This window comes from Heterodontus francisci, chromosome 46, assembly GCF_036365525.1.
Source record: "Heterodontus francisci isolate sHetFra1 chromosome 46, sHetFra1.hap1, whole genome shotgun sequence".
NCBI classification, from domain to species: Eukaryota; Metazoa; Chordata; class Chondrichthyes; order Heterodontiformes; family Heterodontidae; genus Heterodontus; species Heterodontus francisci.
Genome location: NC_090416.1, coordinates 12,362,096 through 12,378,676, shown reverse-complemented (window position 1 = coordinate 12,378,676; position 16,581 = coordinate 12,362,096). Strand labels below are relative to the sequence as shown.

Genomic DNA, 16,581 nt, shown 5'->3' with positions numbered 1-16,581 from the left:
AACCAGTTACAATCTCACCTGCTGGGGGCCAGGCTTTTACGTACCCGGTGCAGTGCACCACCACATACTGAGTCTCTCCTTCCTTGACTGGACCAAGCCCGTTTCTGAGAATGGAATGAAGAGAGAGGAGCGTGAATACGATATATATATTAAAAAAAACCCCCACAAATCAGATTCGGGAGGGCACATCAATACTTGGCGGCTCATAACCCCGGGGATGGGCCATAACCGCAACTAGGGGGCCATCAATATAAGACAGTCACTAATAAATCTAATGGGGAATTCAGGAGAAACCTCTTTCCCCGGAGAGTGGTGAGAACTCGCTACCACAGGGAGTGGTTGAGGGGAATAGCAGAGATGCATTTAAGGGGGAAGCTGGATAAACACACGAGGGAGAAAGGAATAGGAGGATATGTGGATAGGGAGAGATGAAGAGGGGGGTGGGAGGAGGCTCGTGGGGAGCAGAAACACCAGCAGGGAGAAGTTGGGTCGAATCTGTCAGATGTGGTGCTGCAGGGATTACCTGTATCTGTTTCTCAGGAAGCTGAGTCTATTCATGGACGTTAGGTCCTCAGTTGCGCTCCCACACCTAAAAGCACAGACAATTTTTAAAAACATTTAGAACCAACATTTTCAGGAACTGCGAAAGATCTCAGGTCCAAGATCCCCATCTACCCATCACCTCAAACAATCTCTCCTCTCTCTCCAGAAGTTCAGCTACAGTAACATTTCACAACCTCAGGACGCCCCCAAAGCGCTTTACAGCCAATGAAGTAACTCTGAAGTGTAGTCACTGTTGCAATGTAGGAAATGTAGGCACAGAACGATCCCACAAACAACAAAATTATATGACCCAGATTGTTTTTTTTTAAAGTGACGTTGGTTGAGGGATAAATATTGGGCCCCAGGACACCGGGGAGAACTCCGCCCCGCACCACCCCACCCCCAGCTCTAACAGCAGCGGCTGTGGGAGCTTTTACATCCACGAGGGGCAGACGGGGAGGGGTGGGGGTCTCGGGTTTATCCAAAAGACAGTACTTCTGACGGCGCAGCACTTCCTCAGTACTGTCGGCCTGGATGACGCGCTCAAGTCTCCGGAGGTAGAGCTGGAACCCACAACCTTCTGACTCAAGAGGCGAGAGAGATCCCCGCTGAGTCACGGCAGACAGCACCTCAAGTTACAAATTACTGAGCGCAGTTTGCCGGGAAGTACAAGCATTGGGATATATCTGCATTTCGCAGTAAAGCACTACCCGTTCCAGCTTAAATTTGTCCTGTCCTACCCAGAGCATTATCACAGACAAGAGAAGAAAGTTGTGAGAATACCATGGCAAAAGTGGAGAAACTTTCTTTTTTGGAAACAGGATGGCTCATTCATTTTAATCACCTCACTCTGCAGATGAAAGATCTCCGTGAGCCCATACACATTCTCATTGAGGACTGCTGCCCTTCCTTCTTCACTGTTCCCGTCTTCAAATCCAAGATTCGACCTGCCCCAAAGAACAAGTAAAAAAACAACAGCCACTTGCAATCGGGGGGGGGGGGGGGGGGGGGCTCAGATCGTTTTATGTCACCTTCACCGTAAAACTGACCTCATTCAAGCCTCTGCTGCCCCTGTTTCCCAACTCACATCAAGTCGCGTTCACCTATCATCCCCTACTTTGTGCTCGCTGACCTACATGGCTCCCTGCCTACCAACACCTCCATTTTAAAATTTTCATCCTGGTTTACAAACCCCTCCATAGCCCTCAACGCTCCCATTCTGTCGCCTCCTCCAGCCCCTACAATCCTCTGAGATCTCTGCGCTCCTCCAATTCCAGCCTCTTGTGCATCTCCCCGATTCCCATCGCTCCACCATTGGCGGCCGTGCCTTCAGCTGCCTGGGCCCCCCTCCAAGCTCTGGAATTCCCTCCCTGAACCACCTCCTCCTCCTTTAAAACCGGCATCTTTGACCAAGCTTTCGTATGAGGAACGATTAAATAGACTGGGCCTTTATTCTTTGTTTAGAAGAATGAGAGGTGATCTCATTCAAATATACAAAATCCTTACCGGGCTCGACTGGTGTGATGCAGGAAGGATGTTTCCCCTGGCTGGACCAGGGGACACAGACTCAGAATAAGGTGCAGGCCATTTAGGACTGAGGAGGAGGAGGAATTTCTTCACTCCGAGGGTGGTGAATCTTTGGAATTCTCTGCCCCAGAGGGCTGTGGAGGCTCAGTCGTTGAGCATGCTCAAGACTGAGATTGATAGATTTCTACATATTAAAAACATCAAGGGGATAGTGCAGGAAAATGGTGTTGAAGCAGATCAGCCATGATCTCATCGAATGGTAGGGCAGGCTCGAAGGGCCTACTCCTGCTCCTATTTATGTTCTTACGTCACTCGTCCCTAATATCTCCGTTTGTGGTCCAGCATCAAATTTTGTTTGGTAACACACCTTGGGACGTTTCAACTACGTTAAACGCACTGCCTAAATGAAAGCTTTTCCACTGCAGTCTTAGTTTTCGCACATTTTAAATCTGTTTTTCTCCGCCGTTTCACTCGCGAGTCATGAACTGAAGACTTGTATTGAGGCAGCTACTTATGTCTCTAGGAAACGTCTCAAAGCACTTCAATCTGTCACTAAAAAAAAATTCTCAGCAGGTTGCCGGGCTCAAGTAGGTCACAGAGATTGGGCAAGGCCATGCAGGGATTTAACACTAGGATAAAAGTTTAATTGGAGACGTTGCAGAGAACAAGAGTTCTCTGTGTAAGGTAGATTTTATTCCTGTAATTCTGACTCAGTCCACTCCTGATAACCCCAAGTGGCAGTTTTGCGGGGAGTTAAAATCTAAAAGCAAACTAAGCAAACTTGGAATGAAAAAAACAGAGCCGACCGACAGCTCCTGAAACCAAATAAATACATTTTTAAAAAAACGCTCCATTCAACTCCGTGGGGTGGGGCGGGAAGCATCGGGGCGGCCTCCTTTACCTGTCATCGCGTTCTCGGAGGTGGAGAGCTGCTCCCGCAGTTTGTCTACGTCGTCGGGGTGAACCTGGTCGTACAGGGTGCTGCCAAACCACTCAGTCTGTGGCTGGTTGAGGACGGGAGTGACCGAGTCCGACACGTAGATTATCTTGCCCGTCTCGCACGCCACCACGAAGAGGAACCCATCCGCAGCTTCCAGGATCAAGTGCTTCAGCTCCTTGGGTTAATTAAACAAAAAAAAACCCGTCAAATACAACTCCCGACTCTCACTCGCCTGCTGACCCTATGTCGGCCCCTTAAACCCTGCGTCGGTTCAAGTCCCATTCTAGGGACTCGAGGCCGTAATCCAGGCTGACGTCGGCACTGAGGGAGTACAGAGCCGATAACCTCACATTTATCCATATTATACTGCATCTGCCATGCATTAGCCCACTCACCCAACTTGTCCAAATCACCCTGAAGCCTCTCTGCATCCTCCTCACAACTCACTCTCCCACCCAGTTTTGTGTCATCTGCAAATTTGGAGATATTACATTTAGTTCCCTCATCTAAATCATTAATGTATATTGTGAATAGCTGGGGTCCTAGCACCGATCCCTGCGGCACCCCACTAGTCACTGCCTGCCATTCGGAAAAAGACCCATTTATCCCTACTCTTTGTTTCCTGTCCGCCAGCCAATTTTCTATCCATCGCAATACATTACCCCCAATCCCATGCGCTTTAAGTTTGCAAGCTAATCTCTTATGTGGGACTTTGTCGAAAGCCTTCTGAAAGTCCAAATAAACCACATCCACTGGCTTCCCCTCATCAACTCTACTAGCTACATCCTCAAAGAATTCTAGTAGATTTGTCAAGGATGATTTCCCTTTTGTAAATCCATGCTGACTCTGCCCGATTCTACAACTGTTCTCTAAGTGCTCTGCTATAAAATCTTTGATAATGGACTCCAGAATTTTCTCCACTACCGATGTCAGGCTGACTGGTCTATAATTCCCTGCTTTGTCTTTACCTCCCTTTTTAAATAGAGCGGTCACATTAGCTACCCTCCAATCTGTCGGAACTGTTCCAGAGTCTATAGAATCTTGGAAGACAACCACCAATGCATCCACTATTTCTAGGGCCACTTCCTTAAGTACTCTGGGATGCATACCATCAGACCCTGGGGATTTATTGGCCTTTAATCCCATCAATTTCCCCAACACCATTTCTCTACTAATACTGTTTTCCTTCAGTTCCCCTCTCTCACTAAGCCCTGTGTTCCCCAACATTTCTGGTATGATATTTGTGTCCTCCTTTGCGAAGACAGAACCAAAGTATGCATTTAATTGGTCAGCCATTTCTTTATTCCCCATAATAAATTCCTGTTTCTGACTGTAAGGGACCTATATTTGTCTTCACCAATCTTTTTCGCTTCACATACCAATGGAAACTTTTGCAGCCAGTTTTTATGTTCCCTGCAAGCTTGCTCACGTACTCTATTTTCCCCTTCTTGATCAATCCCTTGGTCCTCCTTTGCTGAATTCTAAACTGCTCCCAATCCTCAGGTCTGTTGTTTTTTCTGGCAAATTTATATGCCTCTTCCTTGGATCTAATGCCATGTCTAACTTCCCTTGTAAACCATGCTCCACATAAGCCTACTTTCCAAATTACAGTTTAGGAGAGAGGAACTGAAAGAACGGAGCAATCCACGTACTGGCTTTCTGATAAGGGGGGTGGGGGGGAATGAAAGGAAACCACTGCCTTCCTCCAGCTTGCAGCCCAGAGTGTAACATTGCTCTGTGTGTGACAGCAGCCGAAAGGATCTCCCCCCACCCCCCCCCCCCCCCGCCACCCCCCACCCCCCCCAACTCCTTTACCTGATCTGTGAGAAAGGAGGGCTTGTAAGTGCCGTCAGCCGAGGTGTTGCCCGTGCCGCGCAGCGACTTCATGTGGGACACGGCCATGCGCAGAATGGTCAGCTTGTCCGGCTTGCGGGCCAGGGCGCTGCAGGTCGGCACCATGTCCGACAGCTCCGTGATGTACGCCGTCATCTTGTTCCGCCGGCGCCGCTCGATCTCGCTGTGGTTCTCCCTGAGGAGAGGAAAGAGCAACTGGCTGCTGCGTGAAAGAAAGAAAAAGAGTGCGCGCACGAGGAGAGAGAAAAGACTTACATTTCTGTAGCGCCTTTCACAACCTCTCAGGACGCCGCAAAGCGCTTCACAGCCAATTAAATAACTTTTTAACTTTTGAAGTGCGGTCCCCATCGTGATGTGGGAATTCCGGCAGCCAATTAGTACACAGCAAAATCCCACCGACACCAAGGTGATAATGATCAGACTATCTGTCCCCTTTAGCGATGCTGCTGGAGGGATAAATGTCGGGCCTCGAACAACGGGGAGACCGTTTTACACTCGGAAGCAGTGGCCTCACACAGCCAGGCCAAGCCCCACCATCAGCCAAAGTGTCAGTTCCTCCCTGCACACGCGCACTTTTCCTTTGGGATTCTGGGCAGCGAGCAGGAGTGGGGACCCGATTCCATTTCCCCCCTCCCTACGGTGACGTCATTCGGGGCAGTTTCTAGATGAGAACGACCAACTCAATGAAGCTACCTTGCAGGCTGCAAGTCGCCAAAGCTTTTTATAAAGGTAGCTTTCGAATAGGATACCCCTAATGAACACCAAAAGGAAGCTCGGTGAGTAAAGCGCTGTTACCTCGCAAATCTCTCTTTGTCATTGGGCCCTTGATCGTCATCACACCTGGATGGAAAGATCAAAAGTTAACTTGTGGCTGTTCTGTACATCCTCTGAAGATTATTATCCATCTGAACTATTTATCTTAATATTTAAAATGAGAAAAATAGCATAATGCACACACTTGTGCCTACAAACCTCCACTCTTGCTGTCACGATTTTTCAGTCATTGTCTTTCAGTTAAGATTTACTATTATAAACTACTATGTCAACATTTACCATTCACTTTTGCTCTGTTAACTGTCACGGCGTAGTTGAAGGCACTGGCCATTAGGTGACACCATGGAGCAAGTTTCAGAAGTCTGTGAAAGCACTGGAGAGGGCGCAAAAAAGATTTATGGGAATGGTTCCGGGGATGAAGGACTTCAGTGACGTGGATAGATTGGAGAGGCTAAAGTTGGTCTCCTGAGAGAAAAGAAGGTTGAGAGGAGATTTGGTAAAATTGTTCAAAATCATAAGGGAGTCTGGACAGAGAGAAACTGCTCCCATTGGCGGAAGGGTCGAGAACAAGAGGGCACTGATTTAAAGTGACTAACAAAGGAACCAGAGGCAACGTGAGGAAAACTTTTTTTTTTGAAATGCAGCGAATGGTTAGGATCTGGAATGCACTGCCCGAGAGTGAGGTGGAGGCAGATTCAATCGTGGCTTGCAAAAGGGAATTGGGTAATCATCTGCAGAGAAAAGAATTGCAAGGTGTTGGGGAAAAAGGGCGGGCGAGTGAGACTAGCTGAACTGCTCTCGCAGAGAGCTGTCACGGAGACGATGGACCGAATAGCCTCCTTCTGTGCTTAACCATTCGATGACTCCAAGTCTCCCAAACTCAGTCACCATCTTGCATACGAGAGAGAAAAAAAACCATGAGCTGATCACAGGCAATTTGGTTGTTTAATAAATAAAAGGGGAGATACACAGACCTCGGGAACTTGCTGCTGCCGCCTTCACCATCATCATCGTCATCATCAAAATCAAGTCTAGAAAGGGGAAAGGACAAACAAATCAAGAAAAGATCGCACACATCACATTGATGCACGTTTTTAACAACTTTGCCATGAAAACGTGCCCGCTAACTTCCTCCTGGCGCCCCTCGATCCTCAATTTTGGCACCCACTTCGCCAAGGAACAACCTTTCACAAGCTGCTCTCTCAAAACCTGTCCAACGTTCGAAAGCCTCCAGCAGATTCCCCCTTAAATTTTTTTCTTCAGGTTTTCGGAAAAGAAACGTATACCGAAAGCATTTAACATACAAATCTACAAAAGGAACAAATTGCCAAGGGTTGTGCGACACTCTGCCCTCCCCCATTGCTTTGCTTGTGTTTTAAGGTGACCTAGAAATAACTCCCGGGTATCTGTTATTCTCTATATAAACCCCCCCGAACCCCTCGATTAGATTCCAGTCTGTAACTCACTCCCGGGTATCTGTTATTCTATATATAAACCACCCGAACCCCTTGATTAGATTCCAGTCTGTAACTCACTCCCGGGTATCTGTTATTCTATATATAAACCCCCCCGAACCCCTCGATTAGATTCCAGTCTGTAACACACTCCTGGGTATCTGTTATTCTCTATATAAACCCCCCCGAATCCCTCGATTAGATTCCAGTCTGTAACTCACTCCCGGGTATCTGTTATTCTATATATAAACCCCCCCGAATCCCTCGATTAGATTCCAGTCTGTAACTCACTCTCGGTTGCCTGTGTAAAAGCTGCCCCTTCTAATCTAGTAGCAAGTCCAAGCATCCTTACCCTGGGTGTCTTTTAGTTGCTCGAGACACTATGTCTTCCCCGGACTGAGGCTGTGTCCCTGCTCCAGATCTCCCAGCCACCGTTACACCCAGCGGTCCTCCGATCTCTGAAGCCATTTCTGCAACTTGGGAAACACAAACTCTAAACTCGAGTACAAGTGAACATAGAAAACAGCTTTATGAAGGTATGGAAGTGGCAGGCAAGAAGAGTCCAGCTCGTCTACCTAGCCTGCCTCACACCCGAGATGGCTGGTGCATCACAAATGCACCTCCATATAATCGGCAGGACGAGGTGAAAAACCCAAGGCAATTAAGCGGGGCGGGGGTTTGGAGAGGTGGGGGAGGAGAAAAGTTCTCTGGGAAATCCTCCTCAACCTCCTCAGGCTATCAAAACCAGGCCAGGGACTATGTGGACCAGGTGTCCCTATAAAGACCTTCCAGATGATGTTCGCCCTACCCCAGTCTGGCAGCAGCTCACCTCCCTCTTGAAGCCATTTAAACAGCATTTTATCACATCCTCGAAAGCCGTCAATGAATTCCTTTCGGCGGGTTAAGGGTGGGGGCAACAGGCACTTGGGGACCATTTCCAAACTGCACGCCCACCCACCAACAGGACTATTTGCACTACAGCCTTCGAGTCAGCATGTAATGGCTGCTGATGTTATACTGGAAATCAGAGTGAGCAAAATGGAGCGTGACTCCTCGGAGCACACAGCCTCATTCTCCCTCACTTCAGAGTCTGTTTGGAACCCCTACTCAAGATTTGCACCAATGTCAGCGCGAAGCAGATCTGGGGGAGGTGGGAACTGTACAGGCCGGACAGGTTGCACCTCAACAGGGCCGGGACAATGTCTTTGCAGAGCAGTGTGCTAGTGCTATTGGGGAGGGGCGTGGGAACCAGGAGGCATCAGGGGTGGCACAGTGGCGCAGTAGTTAGCACTGCAGCCTCACAGCTCCAGGGACCCGGGTTCGATTCTGGGTACTGCCTGTGTGGAGTTTGCAAGTTCTCCCTGTGTCTGCGTGGGTTTTCCCCGGGTGCTCCGGTTTCCTCCCACAAGCCAAAAGACTTGCAGGTTGGTAGGTAAATTGGCCATTATAAATTGTCACTAGTATAGGTAGGTGGTAGGGAAATATAGGGACAGGTGGGGATGTGGTAGGAATATGGGATTAGTGTAGGATTAGTATAAATGGGTGGTTGATGGTCGGCACAGACTCAGTGGGCCGAAGAGCCTGTTTCAGTGCTGTATCTCTAATCTAAAAAAAGGAAAAACAAAGGACTGGGAGAGACAGATAGTATCCGAGGAAGAAATAGTAAGGCATTAGCTCGCGACAGCGAATGAAACCGGACGGACCACCCGGCATCGACCTAGGCACCGGAAATGACAACAGAAAACCCAGCCCTGTCGACCCTGCAAAGTCCTCCTTACTAACATCTGGTGGCTTGTGACAAAGTTGGGAGTGCTGTCCCACAGACTAGTCAAGCAACAGCCTGACATAGTCACACTCACGGAATCATACCTTACAGACAATGTCCCAGACACTGCCATCACCATCCCCGGGTATGTCTTGTCCCACCAACAGGACAGACCCAGCAGAGGTGGCAGGACAGTGATATACAGTAGGGAGGGAGTTGCCCTGGGAGTCCCCAACGTCGACTCTGGACTCCACGAAGTCTAATGGCATCAGGTCAAACATTGCCAAGGTAACCTACTACTGATTACCACCTACCGCCCTCCCCCAACTGATGACTCAGTATTCCTCCAAGTTGAACACCACTTGGAGGAAACACTGAAGGTGACAAGGGGGCAGAATGTACTCTGGGTGGGGGACTTCAATGTCCATCACCAAGAGTGGCTCAGTAGCACCACTACTGACCGAGCTGGCCGAGTCCTAAAAGACATAGCTGCTAGACTGGGTCTGCGGCAGGTGGTGAGTGAACCAACAGGAGGGAAAAACATACTTGACCTCGTCCTCACCAATCTGCCTGCCGCAGATGCATCTGTCCATGACAGCATTGGTAGGAGTGACCAGCACACAGTCCTTGTGGAGACAAAGTCCTGCCTTCACATTGAGGATACCGTCCATCGTGTTGTGTGGCACTATCACCGTGCTAAATGGGATAAATTTCAAACAGATCTAGCGATGCAAAACTGGGCATCCATGAGGTGCTGTGGGCCATCAGCAGCAGCAGAATTGTACTCAACCACAATCTGTAACCTCATGGCCCGGCATACCCCCCCACTCTACCATTACCATCAAGCCAGGAGACCAACCCTGGTTCAATGAAGTGTGCAGGAGGGCATGCCAGGAGCAGCACCAGGCATACCTCAAAATGAGGTGTCAACCTGCTGAAGCTACAACACAGGACTATTTGCGTGCTAAACTGCATAAACAGCATGCGATAGATAGAGCTAAGCGATCCCATAACCAACGGATCAGATCTAAGCTCTGCAGTCCTGCCACATCCAGCCGTGAATGGTGGTGGACAATTAAACAACTAACTGGAGGAGATGGCTCCACAAATATCCCCATCCTCAATAATATAAAAGCAAAATACTGCGGATGCTGGAAATCGGAAATAAAAACAAGAAATGCTGGAACCACTCAGCAGGTCTGGCAGCATCTGTGGAAAGAGAAGCAGAGTTAACGTTTCGGGTCAGTGACCCTTCATCGGAACCGAAGAAGTCGGTTCAGTTCCGAAGAAGGGTCACTGACCCGAAACGTTAACTCTGCTGCTCTTTCCACATATGCTGCCAGACCTGCTGAGTGGTTCCAGCATTTCTTGTTTTTATCCCCATCCTCAATGATGGGGGAGCCCCAGCACATCAGCATGAAAGATAAGGCTGAAGCATTTGCAACAATCTTCAGCCAGAAGTGCCGAGTTGATGATCCATCTCGGCCTCCTCCTGAAGTCCCCAGCATCACAGATGCCAGACTTCAGCCAATTCGAATCACCCCAGGTGATATCAAGAAACGACTGAAGGCACTAGATACTGCAAAGGCTCTGGGCCCTGATAATATTCTGGCAATAATACTGAAGACCTGTGCTCCAGAACTTGCCACGCCCCTAGCCAAGCTGTTCTAGTACAGCTACAACACTAGCATCTACCCTGCAATGTGGAAAATTGCCCAGGTATGTCCTGTACACAAAAAGCAGGACAAGTCCAACCTGGCCAATTACCACCCCATCAGCCTACTCACAATCATCAGTAAAGTGATGGAAGGTGTCATCAACAGTGCCATCAAGCGACACTTGCTTAGCAATAACCTGCTCAGTGATGCTCAGTTTGGATTCTGCCAGGGCCTCTCAGCTCCTGACCTCATTCCAGCCTTGGTTCAAACATGGACAAAAGAGCTGAACTCAAGAGGTGAGGTGAGAGTGACTGCCCTTGACATCAAGGAACCCTAGCAAAACTGGAGTCAATGGGAATCAGGGGTAAAACTCTCCACAGGTTAGGGACATACCTCGCACAAAGGAAGATGATTGTGGTTGTTGGAGGTCAATCATCTGAGCTCCAGGACATCACTGCAGGAGTTCCTCAGGGTAGTATCCTCGGCCCAACCTTCAGCTGCTTCATCAATGACCTTCCTTCTATCATAAGGTCAGAAATGGGCATGTTCGCTGATAATTGCACAATGTTCAGCACCATTCACAACTCTCAGATATTGAAGCAGTCCGTGTAGAAATGCAGCAAGACCCGGACAATATCCAGGCTTGGGCTGATAAGTGACAAGTAACATTCGTGCCACACAAGTATCAGGCAATGACCATCTCCAGCAAGAGAGAATCTAACCATCTCCCCTTGACATTCAACAGCATTACCATCTCTGAATCCCCCACTATCAACATCCCAGGGGTTACCATTGACCAAAAACTGAACTGGAGTAGCCATATAAATACCGTGGCTACAAGAGCAGGTCAGAGGCTAGGAATCTTGAGGCGAATAACTCACCTCCTGACTCCCCAAAGCCTGTCCACCATCTACAAGGCACAAGTCAGGACAGTGGCAGCAGTGTGTACCATCTACAAGATGCACTGCAGCAACTCACCAAGGCTCCTTCGACAGCACCTTCCAAACCCGCGACCACTACCAACTGGAAGGATAAGGACAGCAGACGCATGGGAACACCACCACCTGCAAGTTCCCCTCCAAGTCACACACCATCCTGACTTGGAACTATATCGGCCGTTCCTTCACTGTCGCTGGGTCAAAATCCTGGAACTCCATCCCTAACAGAATTGTGGGTCTACCTACCGCACGTGGAGTGCAGCGGTTCAGGGAGGTAGAGTAATCAGGGGGTATCAATAAATGACATGTGAGGTGAAGCAATCCATGATAACTCAAAGTGAAAGTGAATCTTGGATGGAGCCAGACCAATGAACCAAAACGTAGCCGGGGATTTTACGCTCGGCATCGTCACAGACCCAACGTTCATTCAGCCGCGGTCGCCAACTGTAAAACCTACTGGGTTATTAAACAAGACAGGGGTTGCCTTGGAAACACTGCTGCAATCAATGACTGTCCTAAAGACCAATGATACATTGTCCTTGCAGCCATTAACATAGCAGCTACAGGTAAGCTTAAAAACAAAGCAAACCGAACACTAAAACCCCTACAAAGTTCCAACAACGGTTCAATGCCTCATTCGAAGGACGGCACCTCCAACAGTGCAGCACTCTCTCTGTACTGGGAGCGTCGGCCGAGATTGCACGTTCAAGTCTCCGGAGCGGGCATTAAACCCATGGCCTTCTGACCCGAACAAATCTCTGACAAACTTGCAAAACCTGACTTCACGCTTGTGTGTCAACCTTTTCCCAATGCAACTTCCTATTCCCATATTTCATAATGGCAATTTCCTATGTAAACAGGTCACGCTGTAATTACACACTCCCGCCAATGGGGCCGCTGCAGTGTTTCAGTTTTGCACCTGCCTATTCCTTTGCGTGTGCCGAGGAGAAACTCCCATGTGCCAAGCAACACTACTGCCCAAACTGTTGCAAGTTTTGATATTGTACAAAATAGTAAAATATATCAAAGTATTACATCAAAGTAAGATCAAAACAGATGGCTTTAAAATGGAAACTGAATTATGTCGATAGGTCTTGATATGAATATCGACCACCCTTTAACCGTGTTTCACCTTAAGATTACACTTAGCCTTGACAAATCTTTAAAAGTAGGACACATTAAGGCAGTTATTAAAGCATACTGAATTCTTGGCTTGAGAACAGAGGCAGAGAGTTATGCTAAACCAAAGAGCACTGGTCAGACGTCAGCTAGAGGATTGTGTCCAATTCTGGGCAGCGCACTTTAGGAAGGATGTTGAGGCCTTGGAGAGGACACGGAGGTGGCTCACGAGACTGGAAAAGCTGGGATTGTTCTCCTTAGAGCAGAGAAGGACAAGGCGAGATTTAATAGAGGTGTGCATAAGCATAGTGAGCAAATAAGAGGCAGTGACCAGAAGGTACAGATTTAAGGGAATTGGCAAAAGAACCAGGGGAGAGATGAAACTTTTTTTTTTTGACGCGAGTTGTTGTGATCTGGAACGTGCTGCCTGAAAGGGCGGTGGAAGCAGATTCAATAGTAACGTTCAAAAGGGGAATTGGATAAATACTCGAAGGGGGAAAAAAACAGGACTATGGGGAAAGAGCAGGGGCAAATGGGACCAACTGGATAGCTCTTTCTAAGGGCTAGCACAGGCATGATGGGTCAAACGGCCTCCTCCTGTGCACCACTGCTGGCAAGAGCATGTCATTACAATGTAATAAATTAAAATCAGATAGTGCAGTTTTAGAGTCAAAGTGCACAAAATTCAATTGTTAAATTTACTGTTCGTAGATAAGGCATTCCAGCCAAGTTACAGAAGGAGGCCATTCAGCCCATCATGTCCATGCCAGCTGAAAGAGAGTTATCCAGCCAAACCCCACTTTCCAGCTCTTGGTCCCTAGCCCTCTAGGTCACAGCACTTCAAGTGCATGTCTAAGTTTTTAAAAGGGGTGAGGGTTCCTGCCTCCATCGCCCTTTTGACCATCCTCTGGGTGATCAGCACTTTGCATATGCATAAACAAACAAAGAAAAAAGTTTAAAAATAGCCTTACGTTCTTGCTCTGATTATAAACTGATGTCAACAATTACAATGGGAATTACCTATGTAAACAGGTCACAGCCAGCAGGAGCAGCGGCTGCAACAGCAGCGTGACATGTTTACATATGAAATTCCCATTGTAAGTGTTGACATGGGCCTCAGATAGGGAGGAGGGGCGGGTGTAAACAAAAAAAAATTGATCCAGTATTGATGAAGAACTATTACTTCTTCAAACTTGAAGAAAGTAAGTCGAAGTTGGCATCCGATGACTATTATGGGATGTCCGGGGGGGGGGTTTGTTTGGCTGCGGCCTACTTGCCGGCCTGCCGCCTGGGCCTCAATTTTCGGGGCGCCCGTCTCACCTGCGTTGACGGCCTCGGTGCGCGTCGGCGGCCTCGCTCCCCTGCTCCGTCTCCGGGCCGAAACATCCGACGCCGGCGAAGAACGGAAAGCCCCCCAGCCTCCCTTCGCCCTATAACCGGTTCGAAGGTTAAACTTCCGAAAGGGTACGAAACGTTCGCAAAGCGGCCAACTTCCAGAAAATGGCGGCTTTCATCGCCCGACGCAACCAAACCTGCTCTGCCCCCTCTCGCTCGCACACGAGCTTGCCGCCTATAAATAGAGGGGCGGGGATTTCCCATTTGACAGACGTCGGGTTTCACCAATCGCAAACGGTCCCCTCCCTCACCCAGCCGAGCGCCCCGCCAATAGCAGGCGGGATGTGTTTGATTGACCGCCCTCCTCCTCCCGCCCTCCCTGCTGGAAAGTTTCACCCTTGGCAAGAAAACTTTTCCTCAAACTTTTCCCCTCCGCCCTTCCCCATCAATAACTATGCTACAAAAAGTTTTTGTTTAAATTTTAACCTCTTATTTTTGTTAAATATTTATTTAGAACTCTTTCTGCTATGCTCACATCCCTTTTGTTTGATAAACTTTTTCGAATTTAGTTTTTGGAAAAGGAGTAAAATTTTGTCTTTGTTCATTTTTTTTTTGTCTGATAAATGCTTAAGTGCCTTGGCACGTTTTAGGTCATTTAAGGCGCTATGTGAATGCAAGTTGAGTCCAGAAGGTTCCGACCCCAGCAAGACCGTTAATGTTAAAATACGAGATAAAGAATTACACGACAGGATTTCACGTTTTAAGACTTCTATTTTGACAACTAAACTAAAAGAAATCCCCATGAATTAAATAGAACTTTGTAATTAACCCAAATTACAAAGAACGGTATTTTCTTCACTTATTAAAATACTTGAAAACGTCACAAACGGTGTCCTGGGCCCAATATTTATCCCTCAACCAATATCACACAAAAAACAGATTGTCTGGTGATTATCACAAATCCCATTCACCCATCTCCCCCACCCCGTGCTCGCTGACCTACACTGGCTCCCAGTTGCGCAAAGCCTCCATTTTGAAATTCTCATCCCTGTTTTCAAATCCCTCCATGGCCTCCTCCTCCTCCCTCCCTCTCTCTGTCACCTCCTCCAGCCATTACGACCCTCCGAGATCTCTGCTCTCCTCCAATTCCGGCCTCTCGACCATCCCCCACGATTCCCATCACTCCACCATTGGCGGCCGTGCCTTCAGCTGCCTGGGGGCCCTAAGCTCTGGAATTCCCTCCCCAAACCTCTCCGCCTCTCTCTCTCTCCTCTAAGATGTTCCTTAAAAACCAATCTCTTTGACCGAGCTTTTGGTCACCTGTCCCTAATATCTCTTCACGTGGCTCGGCGTCAAATTTTAGTCCTGTCAAGCCCCTCGGGACGTTACAGCTGCTGCAAGTTGTTGCTGCTGTTGGTTTTGCAATTGGTGGGATCTTGCTGTGCGCAAATTGGCAGCCACATCCGCCCCCCCACCCCCCCACATCGACACAATGACTACACTGCAAAACATAAACAGCTTCATTGTGTGTGAAGTGCTTTGGGACGCCCTGAGATGGTGTAAGGCGCTAGAGAAATGCAAATCTTTTCCTTCTTGAATTTGGCATCCTCGATTTTAGTTTTCTTAAAAAAACACAGACCCAGGAGGTGGTCTTTAAAGACAGCAATGAAACAAGTTCTGCTTTATTCCATGGGATTTCCCACATTTACTGGCACAGGGCACCGCGGAGATGGGACAGGGAGTGGCGGTGGTCCAGAACCCCCCAGCACCCACCACCCACCGTCTTCCTTGAAATAGTGACTGCAGGATCTTTTGACTTCCGCAGTCGTCCGTCGGGGGGGGCGGCCTGCTCGCCACCAGCCTCAAGCTTGGTGCTTGTTTTGAAAGTTCTGGCGTGCTGCCGTGTGACTTTGCCAGTCTGCCCGGGGTGCCATCCGACGGGATCCGCCGCCACCTCCGTTCCCGCGGGGACCTCGAGGGACGTTACATGCCCGATGAGCTGGAGGTGCAGGTCCTCCCAGCTGAGCCATGGCTGAGGATACCAAACAAGCACAGGTGATGCAAAAACAGGCCCCGGGGAACTGGATCGAGTGCACAACAAAGTGGTGAATACAGGTGCGGAGTTATTTTCGTCCTGAATCTTTAGATAGGAGCAGGGTTCGAGCGGGGGTGGGATGGGTGGGGACGGATAGATTTGGTTCCCCATCGTCTGCGCTCACCTTTGACCCTAGGGAGGGGTCTGGGGGGGGGGGGTGTGGTTAGCACGTCCCAAGGAGCTTCACAGGCCCATCAGGCACTTTTTTGTTGAAGTGGGGTCACTCTTGTAATGTAGGAAGCGCAGCAGCCCATTTGCGCACAGCAAGATCCCACAAACAGCAATAATGACCCAGATCATCTCTTGGTTTTTTTTTTAGTGATGTCGGTTGAGGGATAAATATTGGGGCCCAGGTCACCGGGGAGAACTCCCCCTCCCTACCCCACCACCAACCCCCCCCTCTCCACCCCCCCCCCCCCCGGCTCTTCATCCAATAGCGGCTGTGGGATCTTCCACGTCCGCCTGAGAGGGGCAGATGGGGGTGGGGGGGGTGGGGTGCTCGATTTAACATCTCATCCTGAAAGACGGCACCTCCGACAGTGCGGCACTCCCTCAGTACTGGGGCTGCGACCGACCCAA

At 48.9% G+C, this 16,581-nt stretch overlaps 1 protein-coding gene across 2 annotated transcripts in view; it reads right to left on the bottom strand.

The window, feature by feature from the left end:
* The window catches only part of LOC137356747 (aryl hydrocarbon receptor nuclear translocator-like), a 35,857-nt gene extending 21,775 nt beyond the window's left edge, over positions 1 to 14,082 (bottom strand). The window contains exons 1-9 of one of the 2 annotated variants that reach the window (XM_068022483.1): positions 13,893 to 14,082; positions 7,445 to 7,568; positions 6,613 to 6,669; positions 5,660 to 5,704; positions 4,826 to 5,039; positions 2,972 to 3,185; positions 1,388 to 1,490; positions 524 to 589; positions 19 to 104 (exon numbers count right to left, since the gene is read on the bottom strand). In XM_068022483.1, coding sequence (XP_067878584.1) covers positions 19 to 104; positions 524 to 589; positions 1,388 to 1,490; positions 2,972 to 3,185; positions 4,826 to 5,039; positions 5,660 to 5,704; positions 6,613 to 6,669; positions 7,445 to 7,560 — 901 coding nt within the window. In that variant the 5' untranslated portion in view covers positions 7,561 to 7,568; positions 13,893 to 14,082. The remainder of the gene's footprint in view (positions 1 to 18; positions 105 to 523; positions 590 to 1,387; positions 1,491 to 2,971; positions 3,186 to 4,825; positions 5,040 to 5,659; positions 5,705 to 6,612; positions 6,670 to 7,444; positions 7,569 to 13,892) is intronic. The other variant, XM_068022482.1, reaches the window with a different exon arrangement.
* Between the last annotated feature and the right edge of the window lie 2,499 nt (positions 14,083 to 16,581).